General features: G+C 53.1%; 1 protein-coding gene across 1 annotated transcript in view; it reads left to right on the forward strand.

Annotated features, from left to right (window-relative positions):
* TNS3 (tensin 3) overlaps positions 1 to 16,364 on the forward strand; it is a 188,087-nt gene that overhangs the window by 56,764 nt on the left and 114,959 nt on the right. The window contains exons 5-9 of the mRNA XM_065884480.1: positions 6,081 to 6,133; positions 7,858 to 8,029; positions 9,798 to 9,848; positions 11,404 to 11,526; positions 15,047 to 15,111. Coding sequence (XP_065740552.1) covers positions 6,081 to 6,133; positions 7,858 to 8,029; positions 9,798 to 9,848; positions 11,404 to 11,526; positions 15,047 to 15,111 — 464 coding nt within the window. The remainder of the gene's footprint in view (positions 1 to 6,080; positions 6,134 to 7,857; positions 8,030 to 9,797; positions 9,849 to 11,403; positions 11,527 to 15,046; positions 15,112 to 16,364) is intronic.

The raw sequence follows: 16,364 nt of genomic DNA on the forward strand, positions 1-16,364 counted from the left end.
AAAAGTATAAGATACAAGGGCCCCTAGTAATTCTTGGCATCCCGTCAGGGTAGCAGAGGTTCGGCTGTAGATTTGAGGTGGTGCAGGATGTTTGACTGAACCAAGTAAGCCTCAGGTCGGCTGGGGGCCCGGGGGCCCGGAGCCCCACCCACCCTGGGGAGCCAGCGGTTCCTGGGAGGTGGTGTTGCCCAGTGGATGAGGATCCCGCCTCCCCCTCTGCCCCATACACCACGCACGTCTGTGAGCGCAGGGGACCACCTCCCCTCCGGGCACCGTGGGTGCCTGTCTTTACTCAGCCCGGGCGGGGCCCACAGGGTGTGCGCCCGGGGAGCAGCTGCCCTCCCACTCTGGACACGTGCTTTGGCCTTCGTCCCCCGTGAGCTTCCAGTGGTCTTTTCACGCTGGTAGTCCCTGCCAGGACCCCAGGACCCCACTGTTCTCTCCCTCTGTTGTTTGGAAGTACATGGCCGCCCTGCGTCTGCTCCCAAACGGTGGAGTGCCTGTCTGAACCCCAGCCTTCCTTCCAGCGGTCTGCCCTCTTAGAAAGGCGCCGTTATCAGTGGCAAAGCATTTCTCTCCCAGCGATACTTGGGCCAGTGTCACCAAGTGTTTTGGACTGAGCTACCCCTGGTCTTGGCGAATGGTGCACCAGTCTCTGTTTTCTCTTTTTTTAAAAAAAAAATTTTATTTATTTATTTAATTAATGTATTTTTGGCTGCATTGGGTCTTTGTTGCTGCGCGCGGCCTTTCCCTAGTTGCGGCGAGGAGGGGCTGCTCTTCATTGCGGTGCGCGGGCTTCTCACTGTGGTGGCTTCTCTTGTTGCAGAGCACGGGCTCTAGGCGCGCGGGCCTCAGGAGTTGTGGCTCGCGGGCTCTAGAGCGCAGGCTCGGTAGCTGTGGCGCACGGGCTTAGTTGCTCCGCGGCATGTGGGATCTTCCCAGACCAGGGATCAAACCCGTGTCCCCTGCATCGGCAGGCGGATTCTTAACCACTGTGCCACCAGGGAAGCCCTCTCTGTTCTCTTTTAATAACAGAAGTTTGTGTCGGCGTGCACATGTCATGGTGGTCACTGTGCTCTCTTGAAAGATGGCCACAGGATTGCAGAATTGCTGTTGCTACATCTATTTCAAATATAAAAATAACCCCATTAGGAAAATAAATGAGTTTTAATAATTTGAAAAATATGTTAAACAAGAGAGCCCCTGGGCAGGTCATCTAATTCTTTATCTGGTGGATGGCTCCCTCCTCTCTGTTTTGGATCCGTGGACTCAGGGTTTACAGGGCTGCACCAGACCTTCTAAGCGCTGGATCCAAAGCTGTCATTTTATCAGGGAGGCCAGTGACTTCACTGGGGTCCCAAAGCAGATGAGCTTTGGGCCTCAAGCAGCACCTTTAAGGAGAAGCAGCCCCTCGAGCAGCCCAGGCTTTGTGGGTTACCTTTCGTATGTTTAACCTTTAGCACGGATTCCACCTGTGTCTCTTCCCTTTGCCCTTATTTTTCTTAGCACGTTTAGAAGTTGAGAGCTGTGCTAAGCGTGTGCCAAAGGGGACACAGGTGAAGGAGGCTGGGCAGGGCAGAGGCAGGTGGGGACGGTGCTGCATCGCCCTGGAGACTGGGAGGAACACGGCAGGTGCTGGGCTGCTATCACCCGGGGCGCTGGCACGGGTCTACGGAGAGCGGTGGTGCCTGCAGCCCTCAGCCTCCGAAGCCTCCCCAGGAAGGCTGGCGGACAGCTTCTTCTTACAAAACAGCAGGAGAAAAGGCGTTTGCAGCGCAGATCTGGGGTCCAGGGGTCTACAAGTAGAGAGGCTTCTTTAGACCTCCACGAGCTCAGGATACAGGGTTTCTCATGAGCGAGGGACTGTCTTCAAGAAACTTTTGTACGTTGGTTCTCAGTTATTATTATTATTATTTTTTGCGGTACGTGGGCCTCTCACTGTTGTGGCCTCTCCCGTTGCGGAGCACAGGCTCCGGACGCGCAGGCTCAGCGGCCATGGCTCACGGGCCCAGCCACTCCACGGCATGTGGGATCTTCCCGGACCGGGGCACGAACCCGTGTCCCCTGCATCGGCAGGCGGACTCTCAACCACTGCGCCCCCCGGGAAGCCCTCTCCGTTATTCTTAAGGCATGAAATATACTGTGATGATAGAGGGAGACTTTGGCTTTTTAGCCCCAAAAGTAGATAAATTCTCTGCTTCCAAGTAAAGACTCACAGAGACATCACATGTCACCTTCCTGACAAGCACGGTATTTGGGCATGGTCAGGCCCCTTCCACTGGGCGTGGGGCGTGCCCCTCGCTATCTGCTCACGGCAGAGCTCCCCGGGCAGCCAAGGGGCTTCTATCCAGTGTATCCGGGGTCCCGTCCCCTGCGTATCATCTGCTTGGTTCCAGATACAGCCCCAGAATGAAGTTTTCTCCCGTTGCGGGATTTCATGCACATCAAACCTCAGAAACTGGCTTAGAAGTGGCGACTTGCTCTCGGTTGCTCCATCCTCCAGGCGTAGGGCTAGACTAGCTCCCCAGGGAAAAGCTCCTCTAACTTCACTGATTCCAGTCTGACCCAGGGACAGGCTCAGCAGGATAGGCTGTGGACTGTCGGGGGCCGGGGGATGGAAAGAGTCCAGAATTTTGGTGTCAGAAGTTGCTACTGCATGTTAACTGTGAGATTCTAGACACCTAATGGTACTTCTGAATGCTTTTTCCCAAACCGTGAAGTGAGGAGAATCACATCTCCGTCCTGGGGTTCCTGCTGGGAACCAGGTGGCCGACCACGAGTGGGTCTGCTTCCTGACCTCAGTCACCTGTGGCCTCTTACGGGACAGTGCCGGTGGAACACTGCTGCCTCCCATAGTGAAGCCCGGGGGGCTGCGTGGTCGATGGACCCAGGCCCTGTCGCCCCAGGCACGGCTGGCTGCTGTGGGGTGCAGGGGCAGCACGGCGAGGAAAGGAGGCAGGGGCTTTCTCTCCAGCCTCTCGGGGGCCCTGACTTGCCGGAGGGCCTCCCTTTTTCATCCTAGAGATCCCCTCCTCACTCTTCCCCTCCTGTGTACCTGTTCTGGCCTCACTGGTTCCCTTGCTGGTCCCTGAGATCCAGACAGTCCCACCGCAGGGCCTTGGCACTGGCCACACCCCCCTGAGTGGCATCCGCTTCATGTGATGTCCCTCAGCCCACCTCCACGCTAGGCTTCTCACCTAAAGAGTGGCCAGGAGCCTCACCGGCAGGCTGGGGTGCACAGTCGGTATGTATGTGGCAGTTCCAGCCCCTGTCATCCAGTTAGGGGATGGGGACAGGTACTGGAAGGCATAGAGGGCCTGCCTTCAAGGAGTTCGTTCTTTATGGACAAACTTACGCTTATGGGGTGCACAGTCGGTATGTATGTGGCAGTTCCAGCCCCTGTCATCCAGTTAGGGGATGGGGACAGGTACTGGAAGGCATAGATGGCCTGCCTTCAAGGAGTTCGTTCTTTATGGACAAACTTATGCTTATGGGGTGCACAGTCGGTATGTATGTGGCAGTTCCAGCCCCTGTCATCCAGTTAGGAGATGGGGACAGGTACTGGAAGGCATAGAGGGCCTGCCTTCAAGGAGTTCGTTCTTTATGGACAAACTTACGCTTATGGATGGTGTCAGCTTATCCTAAATGGGTGTGTGTTACTTCAGTGTAAGTTGGCAAAGGACACAGCTCAGGCTGCAGGTGAAACTGAGAAATGCTGGGAGGGTAGGCCGAGGCCTGGCCTTCTGATTGTATCGCTTGTCCGTATGTATCTATGTGTTTAATTACCTTTCATGCGTGTATGTGTGTGTGTATGTTTCTATCATCTATCTATCTACCTAACCCTATCATGTATCTATCACCTATCCAATCTATTTGTCTACCTATCTACCATCTAGCTATGTATTTACCGTCTATCTAGCTTACATCCATCATGCAAAGGGTGGTGGAGCTCAGGACTTGCTGGGGGTGAGGGCTGGCTCGGACCCTCTGTGAAGCTGCTGTGGGGAGTGTGGGTGCTACCCCTCCAGGCCCACCCTCACTGCCCTCTTGGGGCCTGATGTTTCCCAAGGCCCGGAAGCTGCCCAGATCTGTGCCTTCTAGAGCAGGAAGTATCTCGCGCTCCTGTGCTAATTCTGGGGGAATTACAGAACAAAACTAAAACGGTTCTCTCGGACCGACCTTCAGGTCAAACCAGGAGAGAGTATGGAAGGATGGGGCTTTTGGAGGAGTCTCTGTGGCTCCCTTGAAACTCAGCTTCCGTGTGTCAGGAATGACGAGGGACGTTCCCTCTCCGCCTAAGCAGCGAGGAGGGGGCGGCCTGGCGGCGGGCAGCATGGCCTGGTCACGTCCGTGCTTGGACGTCAGCGGGTGGGGCTGGTCCGCAGGGCCCCCGTGGCCTTCCCTCCCCCCAGGGTATGGTCTTCTCTCCTGCTTTGCTTTGTCACGTGTGTTCTCACAGACCGGAGTCTGCAGAGTGAAAACGCAGAGAGGTTTGTAAGTATCGGAAGACAGAATCAATCCCTTTGTGCTGGTCGATAGTTGAGAGCAGAGGTCTCCAGTCAGCTTTGCGTACTCACCCCCATGTTGGCGGCTTCCTCCCTGTTTGCCTTCCAAAAGGGCGTCTGAGTTCCGTGACTGTGGCCGTGAGGCCTGAATGCCACACCAGGAGCTGGAACTTCATCTGAGCTGACCCTGGAGGCATTACGCTTTCTCTCTCCGGTTACAGAAGTGAGCTGTGTTCTAAGCAGAAAGGGAAAAAAATGCACATAGAAGAAAAAATGTAACGGGACATTCCAGAAGCAAACTTCTGCCCCGTCAGCCTGCACTCTGGCCACACATTGCCAGGTGTGCGTGTATAGGAGTGAGTGGGTCTGTGTGTGAATCATGTACTCTGCACCGGTGAGCGGCCACGTGGCCGTCTGTGGTCGTCAGCACTGTTGCCGTCATAGGTCACGGCCTCTCTCCAGGCCCACACATGTGTCGCGCCGTCTGCAGGGTAGCGTGGTTTATCTAATGTAACTGAGGCGCCGTGGTTGACCTCTTAGGCTGTTGTCTATTTTTTGCTGTTACACATATCACAGCGCAGTGAGCGCCCCTGTCCAGACAGTCTCACGGACTTTTCCAGTAATTTCCTCAGTGTCATTCCTCACATTGCTAAGTCACATGCTTCAGACCTTTTAAGGGCATTTTATATTTACGGACAAGCTGTTTTCTAAAATGCTGATCAGTTTACATTTGCCCAATACTTAAAAAATAAGTTTGATGCAGCGGGCAGGGAGGAGCTCACAGAAGGCAGTAGAGGGAGGAGCCTCCTGAGAGAAAGGCATTCTGGGAGATGAGACGGGGACGTCTGGGCTCTCCTCCCCCTCTGCCATCTTCTACAAGACCTCACACCTCTCGGATCCTTGGTTTCCCCACTTCTGAAACGTGGGGATAATTCCTTCTCACAAAGTTGCTGGATGCATCTCCTGAAAGAGTGTATATATAGCCTTAGAGTATAACATAACCCTTACAACGCACGCGCACGCACGCACACACACACACACACACACACACACACACAGGGAAGGGTTACGTAAACTCTAAAGTAATTATAACCTGAGGTTTTTTTTTCCCTGTTGGATAAGCTTTTTTAAAAAAAAAGTGGAAAAAATTGAGAATTCCCTCAAAGTCCTTAACTGGTTCTTTCAAGTAAATATCAATACTAACAATAATGATAGCAATAATGGCCGATGTTGACTGAGCGCCTCCTGTATACCAGGACACGCAGGACAAGCGTTTACCTGTGCTGGGACCGCTTACCTTGCCCCGACGGGGGATTGTTGTGCTGTCCCACGTGGGAAGCCGTCCTGCTGTTGGTCAATGGAATTGTGTCACTTGGGATCTGGAGTCTTAGGGCCGAGATGACCTGATAAGCTGTCGACCCTCCCGGGTGATGAGAGGAGCCAGTAGTTCAGGGTCTGAACCATTTACCGTTAAACAGAGGATCGGGCTCCCACTCCTCCTTCTCGGTGAGGTTTGTGATGTGCGGGCTGGCAGGACAGGGGACTTGAGAATGACCCTTATTTTGTCATTTGCAGACTCCGGGGGCATCCTCACCACCTGCTTCTCTGTGCTGTGACAAACCATCCAGGTGAGTGTCCATCACCGAGACTCCTTTGTGTGCCTCTGGCCTTGGGTCAGATCTCACAGAGGAAGCCTGGGCACGGTGTTATTTTATTCTGTGGTAATCTTAATGTCGTTTTCATTTTTAAAGATAAATGCTCAAAGGTGATAAATATCATTCGCTTTCTGGATGTAATCTCCCAGCATTAGAAACGCTGGTTGTGGAAACATTCAATAAATAATTGTGTAGCTGTGATTTGATTGTGAAACGTAACATTGGGGATGAACTCTTTATTTTTTAATACCAGTGTCAAAAAATGTGATTTGATTTTTTAAAGTAAACAAAACTCTTTTACATTCATGTCTGATGCATAAGGTAGAGAAGAAAAATCTTGGTGATTGTTTGAATTCGAATAAACCAATTAAAAAAATACATTTATGATACTGGGTATTTAAAGATATGGTTTCTTTCAGGTGTGATAATGGCATTGTAGATATTTCTAAAAAATCTTTGTCTTTTAGAAATAAATGCAAAAATATTTATAAGTGAAATGACATATAATATCTGGGATTTCTTCAATGCAGTCAAAGTGATAGAGGAGGTAGCAGGGAGTGTGGATGGAAAATGGTTGGCTCTGTGTCAGTTTTGAAGTTGGATGATTGGGTGCCTGGAAGTTTGTTAAAACCATCTGGTGTATTTTAAAAATTTTTTCAGAATTAGGCGAGAAACCCATGTAACAAGAGTAGTAAACAAACAGCAAGTACAAACCCCTAAAGCTGGTGGTGGGGAATTTGATGGACTAAAATCGCTCTCCCGTGACTGTCCTGCACCCTTCTGTAGTTTCACTGTGGGCTGTCGCTGTCTTGGGGTTGACCCCGGCACCTCTCCGCCGGACGTTTTGCCTTCCGTCCCTGACACCACCCGCAGTCCTAGGGCCCTCTCCTGGGAGGGGCTCTGGGGCCCGTGGTCTCCAGAGCACCGTCCTAGTGATGAGTGAAGCAGAGCCTGGATGCTGCGTGCAGGAAGCATTATTCTGGGCGCACCGGGCTCCGGGCTCTCCCCACACCAGCAGCCCTCCCCTCTGCTGGCTTCGTTGCTTGGCGTTTTTACCCTCCTCCAGGCCCCATCCTCCCATACCTGATGCCTGCCCTTGGCTGCATGCCCCGGGTTAACCCACGCGCGGTCTCAGCAGAGCCTGCGCACAGCCCTTCTCAGAGACGCTAGTGCTTGCCTCCCAGCTGCTGAGATTCCCTCCCGGCTCATCCCCCGCTGCAGGGCAGGCCAGCCTCCTGCCTGGGCCTGCGGGCCCTCCGCACCTGCCGCAGGACGCTTCGTGCCGACGGGACGAGTCACTTGCAGGTTTCTCCCAGTCTTGGCCTCTGCTCTGCCATGGGCTTCTCTCCTGCTGCCTACTCCTGCTGTGATACCCAGAGCAAGGAAGGCTCCTGCCTCCAAGGTCCAGGCTCTCTGAGCCGACACCCGCCCACTGAGACCCTCCCTCTGCAGGTTCTCCATCAGGCCTGCTGCTCTGCCACGAGCCTCTCTTCCTCTGTGTATTCCCTGCTCGTAGCTTATAGTGCCCCAGTCATGACCGTTAAGGAAGTTGAGATGTGTGCCCTCCTGGGATGGGGCACAGTAAATTCCCGGATGCCTGTGATCAGGTCCAGGTGTGAACAGTGAGCAAATGTCCCTCGACTTCTGCTGTCCTGGCACTCAGCCCCTCCCCTGACAGCCTGCCGCGTGTCTCCCAGGCCTGCAGGGCTGAGCCCCGCCATGGAGGACGGCCGCGAGCTGGACCTCACCTACATCACCGAGCGCATCATTGCCGTGTCCTTCCCCGCGGGCTGCTCCGAGGAGTCGTACCTGCACAGCCTGCAGGAGGTGACGCGCATGCTGCGGTCCAAGCATGGGGACAACTACCTGGTGAGCGGGGACGCAGAGCGTGAGGACGGTTGAGGGGACACCAAGGGTGGGGACGTTGGGGGACACTGAGTTTGCTGAAACTTGGCGAAGGCGCCCACATGTGTGGACTGAGGAGCTTGCGGGCGGGAAGGCTGCCCGATCCCCACGCAGCTCAGCGCCCTTGGGGGCCTGGTGGATGGGAGAGGTGCCGGGGAGGGGGACGCAACGCACAGAGGCCGTACTGGCTGCCGCGCACGGCCCGCGGAGGTCTGGGGCGTCTGGGCTCCTCACTTGTGCCCCGAGGGCCGCCGGCTTCTGCCCCGGCTGCTGGGCTTGGCGTCCCCGTCTCCAAAGCCCCGTTCCTTCCCTCCTGCTGAAGTGAATCGGGGGATGGAGGGTGGGCATCCAGGAGCCGGCGTCAGTCCCGGCCCCATTTCAAACACACGTGAGGCTGTCGGATGGAGCCCCCAGTTGAGGAAGACCGCGGAAGAGCAGAGTCTTCCTGGACGGCCTCCTTCGCCCCTTGCTCTTGCGTGTTCCCTCCGTGCCAGTGCCGGTCCTGCAGCACGGCCCTGCGGCTCCGTCTTCCGCTCTTTGAGTTAAATGACAGCTTCTCGCACCTCTCCAGACCCGCCTGTAAGACCTCTTTAAACGACAGGGTAGTTATTGCCATCCTTACCGGCCTCCTGGAAGGGCTGGGCGGGTGGCCCTGGAAGCAGAGCAGGGGGAGGTGACCTCCGGGTGGCTTCCAGCAGCCCCTGCGCGGCCCAGCGGCCTTTCCCCCTGACGCCTGCCCATCCTCAGCATGGCCTGGTGACAGGCAGGGAAGGCGGGGTCCAGCCCCTGAGATCACCCCAGCCCGTCCTCGCTCCCAGAGCCGCCTACCCTGCAGGAACGGTGTCCTCGTCCTGACACCTGGCCCAGGATGAGGGGTCCCCTCCACGCCTCGTCCTTCCTGCCCCGCGCGCTGTTCACTGAGCCCGCGAGCCCCGGGAGCTGGGGCACTTCTTCCCTCCACGCTGGCCAGAGGCCCCCTTGCAAAATGGCGAGGCTGCCGGATGCTCACCTTGTGTGGGGACAGGGACCTTTTTGAACAATCTGAAGAAAGACACACCTGTGTGTCTTCCATGGCTTCTGAGTTCAGAACCTGGGGTGAGTGCATCTCCTCCCCCGTGTACGTCTGAATTGTGTGCCCTGACAGGTGCTTGTGGGGACAGAACACCTCCCTGCCCACAGCTGTCTTGTCAGGCCACAGGCGTCGGCCCTCTGAAGAAGGTTCTCACGGGGCCCACGGTCCACGGGTGTAGGAGACAGCTTGTTCTGGGGTAGAGGAACCACGGGCCCTCACCCCAGGAGCGTGTCCATCTCCGGAGAGAGAAGGCTGGGGAGCCCCTTCTGCTCCAACGTTGTCCTTATTTGTTCCTTTCCTCGAGGTGTGGTCAGGTTTCGCAGGCAGCTCTGCTTCTCCGTGAGTGCGCGGGTCTCTGGGCTGCCTCGGAGTGTCAGGGCCTGGGCTCCCTGAGGACCAGGTGCCCTCCTTCCCACACGTCCTTCCTCTGACGAAGCCCATGCTTTCTGGGGGCGAAGTCCAGTTCCGTAGGATCTGTGTGCTGTCATTCTTTGTTTATTTTGTTTGCTTTTCATTCTGTGACAATTACATATCTGTACATTTCAATCTTTTATAATCCTCTACATCTAGAAAGCAAGTAGCGTGTGAGAATGCAATTGTATCCTCTTTGATCTCTGAGGACCATGTTTAGTCTAATAGCTTCTTATTTCCCCTTTGTAGGTGTTAAACCTTTCGGAAAAGAGATATGACCTTACAAAGCTTAACCCAAAGGTATGGATCTTAGCCCTTTATATTCTGAGTTTTGTTAAAGGTCCACGATGCTTATCCTGCTTGTGCAAAAAGGGTTTGTAGCAAGTCTTTGTGGAATATGACTTAGTGAGGGGTATTAGGAACTGTTCATATCCATGGTTTATTTTTTCTAATTAACACTTTTTAGTTTGAAATAGTTATAACTTCACAGGAAAATGCAAAAAGAATACAGGGAGATCCCACATACCCCTGGCCCAGTCTTCCCCAGTGGTACTGTCTTGCATAACTTATAGTAAAATATTAATGCCAGGAAGTTTATATTGGTACCATCCACAGATTGCATGCAACTTCCGCTGGGTTTACGTGCAGCAGCTGTGTGTGTGTGTGTGTGTGTGTGTGTGTGTGTGTGGTTCTGTGCCATCTCAAATATGTAGATTTGTGTCACCACCACTGCGATCAAACCCAGAACATTTTCACTTCAAAGATCTTCCTGCCACCTCTGTACATCCATGCACTCCCTCTCCGTCCATTATTCTTTTTAACAGCAAAGATTTAGGGGGAAATTTTTAAGATTGCATAAGCGTAAGTTACGGTATATGTGGTATATGTATGCATACCGTATTCCATATGTTGGAACATTTTGCAGCCATTAGGATAAAAAAAGTAGTAACATGGTGAATTCCCTGTTTTAATGCTCGTTAACAAGGGCAGAGTATAGAATTTATGTATTTGCTAAATGTATATAGAAAAAAGAGTGTAAGGGATTCGCCAGAACAGGCTTTTGCTCTGAGTGGTGGAAGGGGTGTAGGCCTTTCCCTGCTTCCAGCGGTTTTCTGAATTTTTCCATCATTTTACACAATTTCTATTGCTTTTATAATAAGACAGAGCTCTGCCTTCCCCTCCCCTCTTAAAAAAGTAAATGGAAAGCAAAAATAACAGCACTTGCGTGGCCCTCAGGTTTAGAGCTGGGAATGTGTCAGGTGGCTCAGAGATGCCATGTTTTGCCCACAGACCTGCCAGGTTCCTTATCTCGTGATGATGACTTTCTTTGTTCCTGAATTGTAACCGAGGTTTGAAGGCCTTCCTCCCTCCCTCCTGGGCACACTCCTCTCCTTTGGGGAGTGTCACGTGTGATAGGCATCTCCCTCTGAGAAGTTATCTGCCCTTTGTGTGGAGGAATGGCTCTCAGCGTTTTCCCAAACTGCGATTTTCGTCTGAAGGGAGGAATTTTGGCAGCCCCTGCCAAGAACTCCTGTTTCAGATCTTGCCAGGCCTGGGCCTCTTTCCCCACGAGCCACGCACCATTAGCGGCAAAGCCCTTTCTGGAATTGTCATTTCAGCTGCAGAAAAGCAGATAAGACCCGGGAGTAGATGTCTCCTGGGGAAAACATAATCCTTCATATTTTTCTTTCCAGTAAAGGAGCCATAATTCCCACTAAGTTTTAGAAAAGGAGCACGCAGCGTTGTTCTTTACTCTAAAATGAAATATTTTGGTAAATTAAAAAAAACCGTCATGAGATGGCTTCGTAGGGCTTCTGGAGATGGACACCAGGAACCCTCCTCTCTCTCCCCGCAGATTCTGGACGTGGGCTGGCCAGAGCTGCATGCGCCGCCCCTGGACAAGGTGTGTACCATCTGCAAGGCGCAGGAGGCCTGGCTGAACAGCGACCCCCAGCACGTGGTCGTCATTCACTGCAGGGTGAGCACCTGCTCGGGGGCCCAGGGGGCCCACCTTTTCACTCTAACTTCCAGCTTCCTTAGGGGTTTGTGGTTAGGTTTTCATACTTATTCTAAGGGTGTGTGTGTGTGCGGGGAGAGTCATCCAGTCTCCCAGAGTGTGGCTTCAGAATGTATAGGATGGAGGTCCCTGAATGCATAGCTGCACATGCTGAAGCTAAGGTTAGGGACCCCTGGGAGGGAATCCTTTCATTTTCATGCATTTTTGTTTTGCATGGGAAGCGCTTTTTAAAAAGTGAAGGGGGCTATTAAGATGCACGGCATTGGGCTGTGTGCCGCCTGAGGTGTGCTAGTCGACTGGCTTGGCATTGTGGGCAGGCTTGTGGTCCTTTCCAAGCAGGTCAGCCCGAAGGGGACGTGACATGTCTACCCTTGCAGGGTGCCCGGGGCTGGCTGTGAGCACAGCAGCGCATCGTCCTGGCTGCGCTGACCTGCTTTGCACCCCTCCCTCCTCCTACCGCCCTCCCAGCTTCTGGAACCTACCTCTCCTCTTACTTCTCCAGTTTCTCAACTGTCTTGGATTGTCCGTAGCCTTTTCCTGCACTACCCTGGATTCCTCAGATCTGATCCGTTTTCCCAGACACCTGGAGCTCATGCAGCGTGTGGGAGGAATGCTTTGAGAAGGGAGGGCGGGGAGTGCAGTGGCTGGGTCTCCTTCCCAGAAGAAGGGCGCTGCTCCCTGCCCTGTATATTTTATACCAAATTCTTATGACCATCAGGACGTCTCGAAAAAATAGACATTTCCACCTTCATGTGTTTCTTCCTTCAGACTTTTCACACTCAAAAGCTGCACAAAAACCCTTTGCGTTAGGGACCTTAGTGTAAAAGAACCTTCCCTTCGAATGATCAGACTTGCTGTGTGAGTTTCCTGCAAGGGCACTGAGATCTGCCTGTAGAATGAGGAGGGTAGACAGTGGCTGACCATGCTCAGAGCTCCCACTCTTGGGGCATTTGAGGGTCACTTGGCCCGGAGGAAAAGCCACTGGGTGCACACACTGCGTTTGCTGCTCTCTGCTTTTATTCCTTCTTCTGACATCTAACTTGATTACATTCTCCCTCAGACAGCCAGGGAGTCCCGTTAGTTCTCTTACTAAATTAAGTTAACCAGAGCTTTTATTCAAAGATTGTGTTATATTGAGGAGCTTCTCTCCACATTTGTGTTTTGGTGAAAACTTAAAGAAAGAGACTTTTTTTAAAAAAAAACAAAAACAATTCTTGTCAATTAAAAAACGTCTGTATTTTTCATTGGGCTTGGCTTGGTGATTTTGACACCGTGAGGATAATACTGATGGGCCATTGTTGCCTAAGATCCCTTCACAGGCCTGTGAAGCAGTGGTCCCTGACCCACCCGGGGCAGCTGCAGTGCCTGACCCTGGGGAGAAATGCCCGCCCGGTGCACCCAGACCTGCTGCCGGCTGTGTCTCCAGAGGATTCTGGTCCCCGGACCTTGAGACGCACCCCCTTCAGCATGCATTCCATTTCAGTTCACTTTTTTAATGAAACAAATTATAATATTATTTATAACATCCGGGCCACAAGTGATGAACTTAGCTCACAGAGTTCTCTAAAACGTGTCCCTCTTCTAAACTACGCTTGCCTCTTGGGAAAAGTCTTGTTGGTGGGATTAAACTGGAACATGTTGAAACTTTTGGGGAACAGTTTGCTCATCTCTTGCCCTAATTCTGGTGGCCTATGAACCCTTTCCAAGATGAGCTAGAAAACATGCCATGAGAGAGAAGCCCTCTTGTGATTTGAACTTACAGATGTTGACATTAAGGGAAGTTCATCATAGTTGCCGCGGGGGGTGAGATTGCTGACTTTCCCCAAAACCTGCCAGCCCTGCAGAATGTGCTCTTACTGCCAGGAGTGCCAGGAATACCGTCTTGGCCTGGGGAGGGCAGACTGAGGCCAGACTGTGAGACCCCTGTCTCCCTGCCGCATACAAAGGGTGGTGTTTGTTTCCCAAGTCCCCCCTCACACTAGTTTGGAGTAGATATTGCCTGCGGTTCTTCTGGACAGTTTCACCCACCTCCACACGGTTTAGTCTTGAGTTGCTGGTGGAGGATACTCGCTGGGACTTGTGTAGTCAGCGATTCTGATTTTTGTTAAGAGCAGACAAAAGCTGTTCCAGTCCTAAAGAATGTTGTTTGTGCTCGAAGACTTCCTGTGCGTACGTAACGAAAAGCACTGGAGATGGGGGCAGTGAAGCCGCCCCGCGTGCCTGACTTGACGGCGCTGTTGTTCCCTGCAGGTGAATTTATACAAGAAACATACCAGTAGCTGCGTAGTGACAACTGCAGGTGCCAGGGTTCAGCAGTGAAGGACTGATTGTGTGTCTGCACTGAGTTTCTGTAAGGCATGCCCTTGATGAGACGGAGAGGACAGCGCTCCTGGGTGACAGTCACACGCCAGACTTGGACCTGAATTTCCTCCATCGTTCCCTTTCAAGAGTAGACGTTCGATCTGCACGTTGCTGTCACAGCCATGGTGGCTCATGGGATTCTAGATCAGGGCTTGCTGGCTCTACTTGAAAGACCCACACGGGACTTTCAAGGCTTTGGGGCACCACAGTCTACTTCCACCTGCCACTGCCATGTGGAAATAGCTCCTAAACAAACAGGCGTGCTGGGTCCCAATCAAACCTTATTTAGGAACACTGACATTTGGACTTCATATGATTTTCACGTGTCATTGGAATATTATTCTTTTGATTTTCCTTCAACTGTTTAAAAATGTTAAGATGGTTCTTAACTCATAGGGACACAAGTGGTGGGCAGAAGTGGGCTGGTGGGCTGTGGTTTGCTGGTTGCCGTTCTGGGTCATGGCAGTGTGTTTCAGAAGGTGGCAGTCCACGGTTCTGGTCGAGGTGGCCTGTCACGGAGCTGTGGTGCTTCCAGACACCTTCTCCTGTTGGCAATGTTGGTCCGAGGCCCTGCCGGGCTGCCTTGTCCGGGCTATGCATGTCTGTGGTTACGGATCGAGTGATGCGTTTTCCATGACGCTGCCTCGGATGGGGGTCCCCTGTGTGTGACAGGGCAGGGCTGGGTAGGTGGTGACAGTGATGCTGGCAGCACCCTGGGATCTGCTGTCCTGCTACTCTGGACGTCTCAGGGCTCTGTGTGCAGCCCTCAAAGCCCTCTCAGCCTGTGAGTGGGGCGTTCGGGTCTCTCTCACCTGGGTGATTAAGTCACGCTAATTGCTTCCACCCAACACAGTTTTTTCCAGCCTCGCTGGGAAATGAGGAACTGACTGGCCGCCTCTGTGCAGACCTGCCCTCGGGAGTGTCCTCGGATGTCCCGGATAGCACCTGCTCCTGCCATCAGCACCCCATATGTGTGTTCTCTGCTGAGTTGGGTGCTGCCGTCCCCCAGAACAGGGACCGGAGGGGCGTAACGCTGGCTTCCCCTCCGAGGCAGGCTCTTTGCCGTCCTGTGAATGAACGAGTGCTTTCCTGTTCTAATGACCTCTCTTGTCTCCTGCAGGGCGGAAAGGGACGCATCGGCGTGGTCATATCATCTTACATGCACTTCACCAATGTCTCTGCCAGGTAAGAGGGAAGCGTCCTCACCGCCGTGGGCATAGGGATGCTCTGAGGCTGGGTGGGCGGGAGGCGGTCAGCCTGGGAGCTGACCTGGAGGCCGAGGCTCGTGTCCCTGGTGCCTAGAAGCTCAGCTGCAGCTAAGGGTTTGCACTTGTGAGAGAGACACTTTCGTAGGTGTGCAGTGATTCACACTGAAGACTTCATGGAGGCGTGAAAGATAAAGTGAGTGCACTGTCATTCTCTGACAGGGACGATAGGGACAAACATTACCGTTAGTAAAGAAGAGCAGTGCTGTCTCACTGGATGCCTCAAATTCTATACGTGGCCGTGGCCACGGCCGCCATGGTTTGCATGCATGGCTGCCATGTTTGTATGCAGTGGGCCTCTGGGAAGCACTTTGCACGTTTCCTTTTTGTTGCTTAATCCTCCCAGGTAATCCAGGAGCGAGCCGTCATTGCTCCCACTTCACAGATGAGGAAACTGAGGCTTGGTGGACTTAGGCAGCTTGCTCACCATCTCATGGCCCGTGAGCGGGAAGCCTGGTCCGGCCCGGTTCTCAGGAGGTGCGCCGTGGGCGTGTGGGTGCCGCCAGCAGGAGGCCGGTCCCGTCCACTGGAGACGACAGGCACCGCGAGGCCAGTGAGTGAGGCAGCGGCCGCGTGCCAGCCCTCCTGGCGCTGGCCGTGCTGGTGGACCCAGATGCCCTTTCCGAGCACACGTCTCCACTCACACTGAGACCCAGTTCAGAAATATCATTCTTTATGGGTTTTGCATCTGCGTTGGCTCTCTCTGTTCAATGGCCACTTTGTGAAGCATGAACCGCTCCATTCTGGGGAAATATAAGCCTATTCATATTAGCCGATAAACCCTTTCCTTTCTAGCGTTAAGGAGTGAAATTTGACTTTCCAAATGTTTTCTCTGGAAACAAACTGGGGAGCCCATTGCTTGCCAGGCAGGAAACCCAACCCCAGAGCAAAAATGAGATCCTTTCTTGGTGATAATAAGTACTTGTGTGTACCAGACAAATTGAGATTCCTGGTCACGTCACATCCCTCTGCTAAGCCAAAGACGTTTGGTCAGAGAGCAGACCTCACCTGCTCACGACAGCGCAGCTCTGTCCGGAACCAGAGTTCCGTGCGCCATGGGCAGTCCTGGCATCTTTGGAAAGCATGGAGGCTAAGCTTTAGTCACTTAAAGCTTATCAATGACACGGTCTCTAAATGCACCACTTTTTCTGAATAATCGAAGTGTGTCTCAGC

The sequence above is a fragment of the Phocoena phocoena genome, chromosome 9 (genome assembly GCF_963924675.1).
Source record: "Phocoena phocoena chromosome 9, mPhoPho1.1, whole genome shotgun sequence".
NCBI classification, from domain to species: domain Eukaryota; kingdom Metazoa; phylum Chordata; class Mammalia; order Artiodactyla; family Phocoenidae; genus Phocoena; species Phocoena phocoena.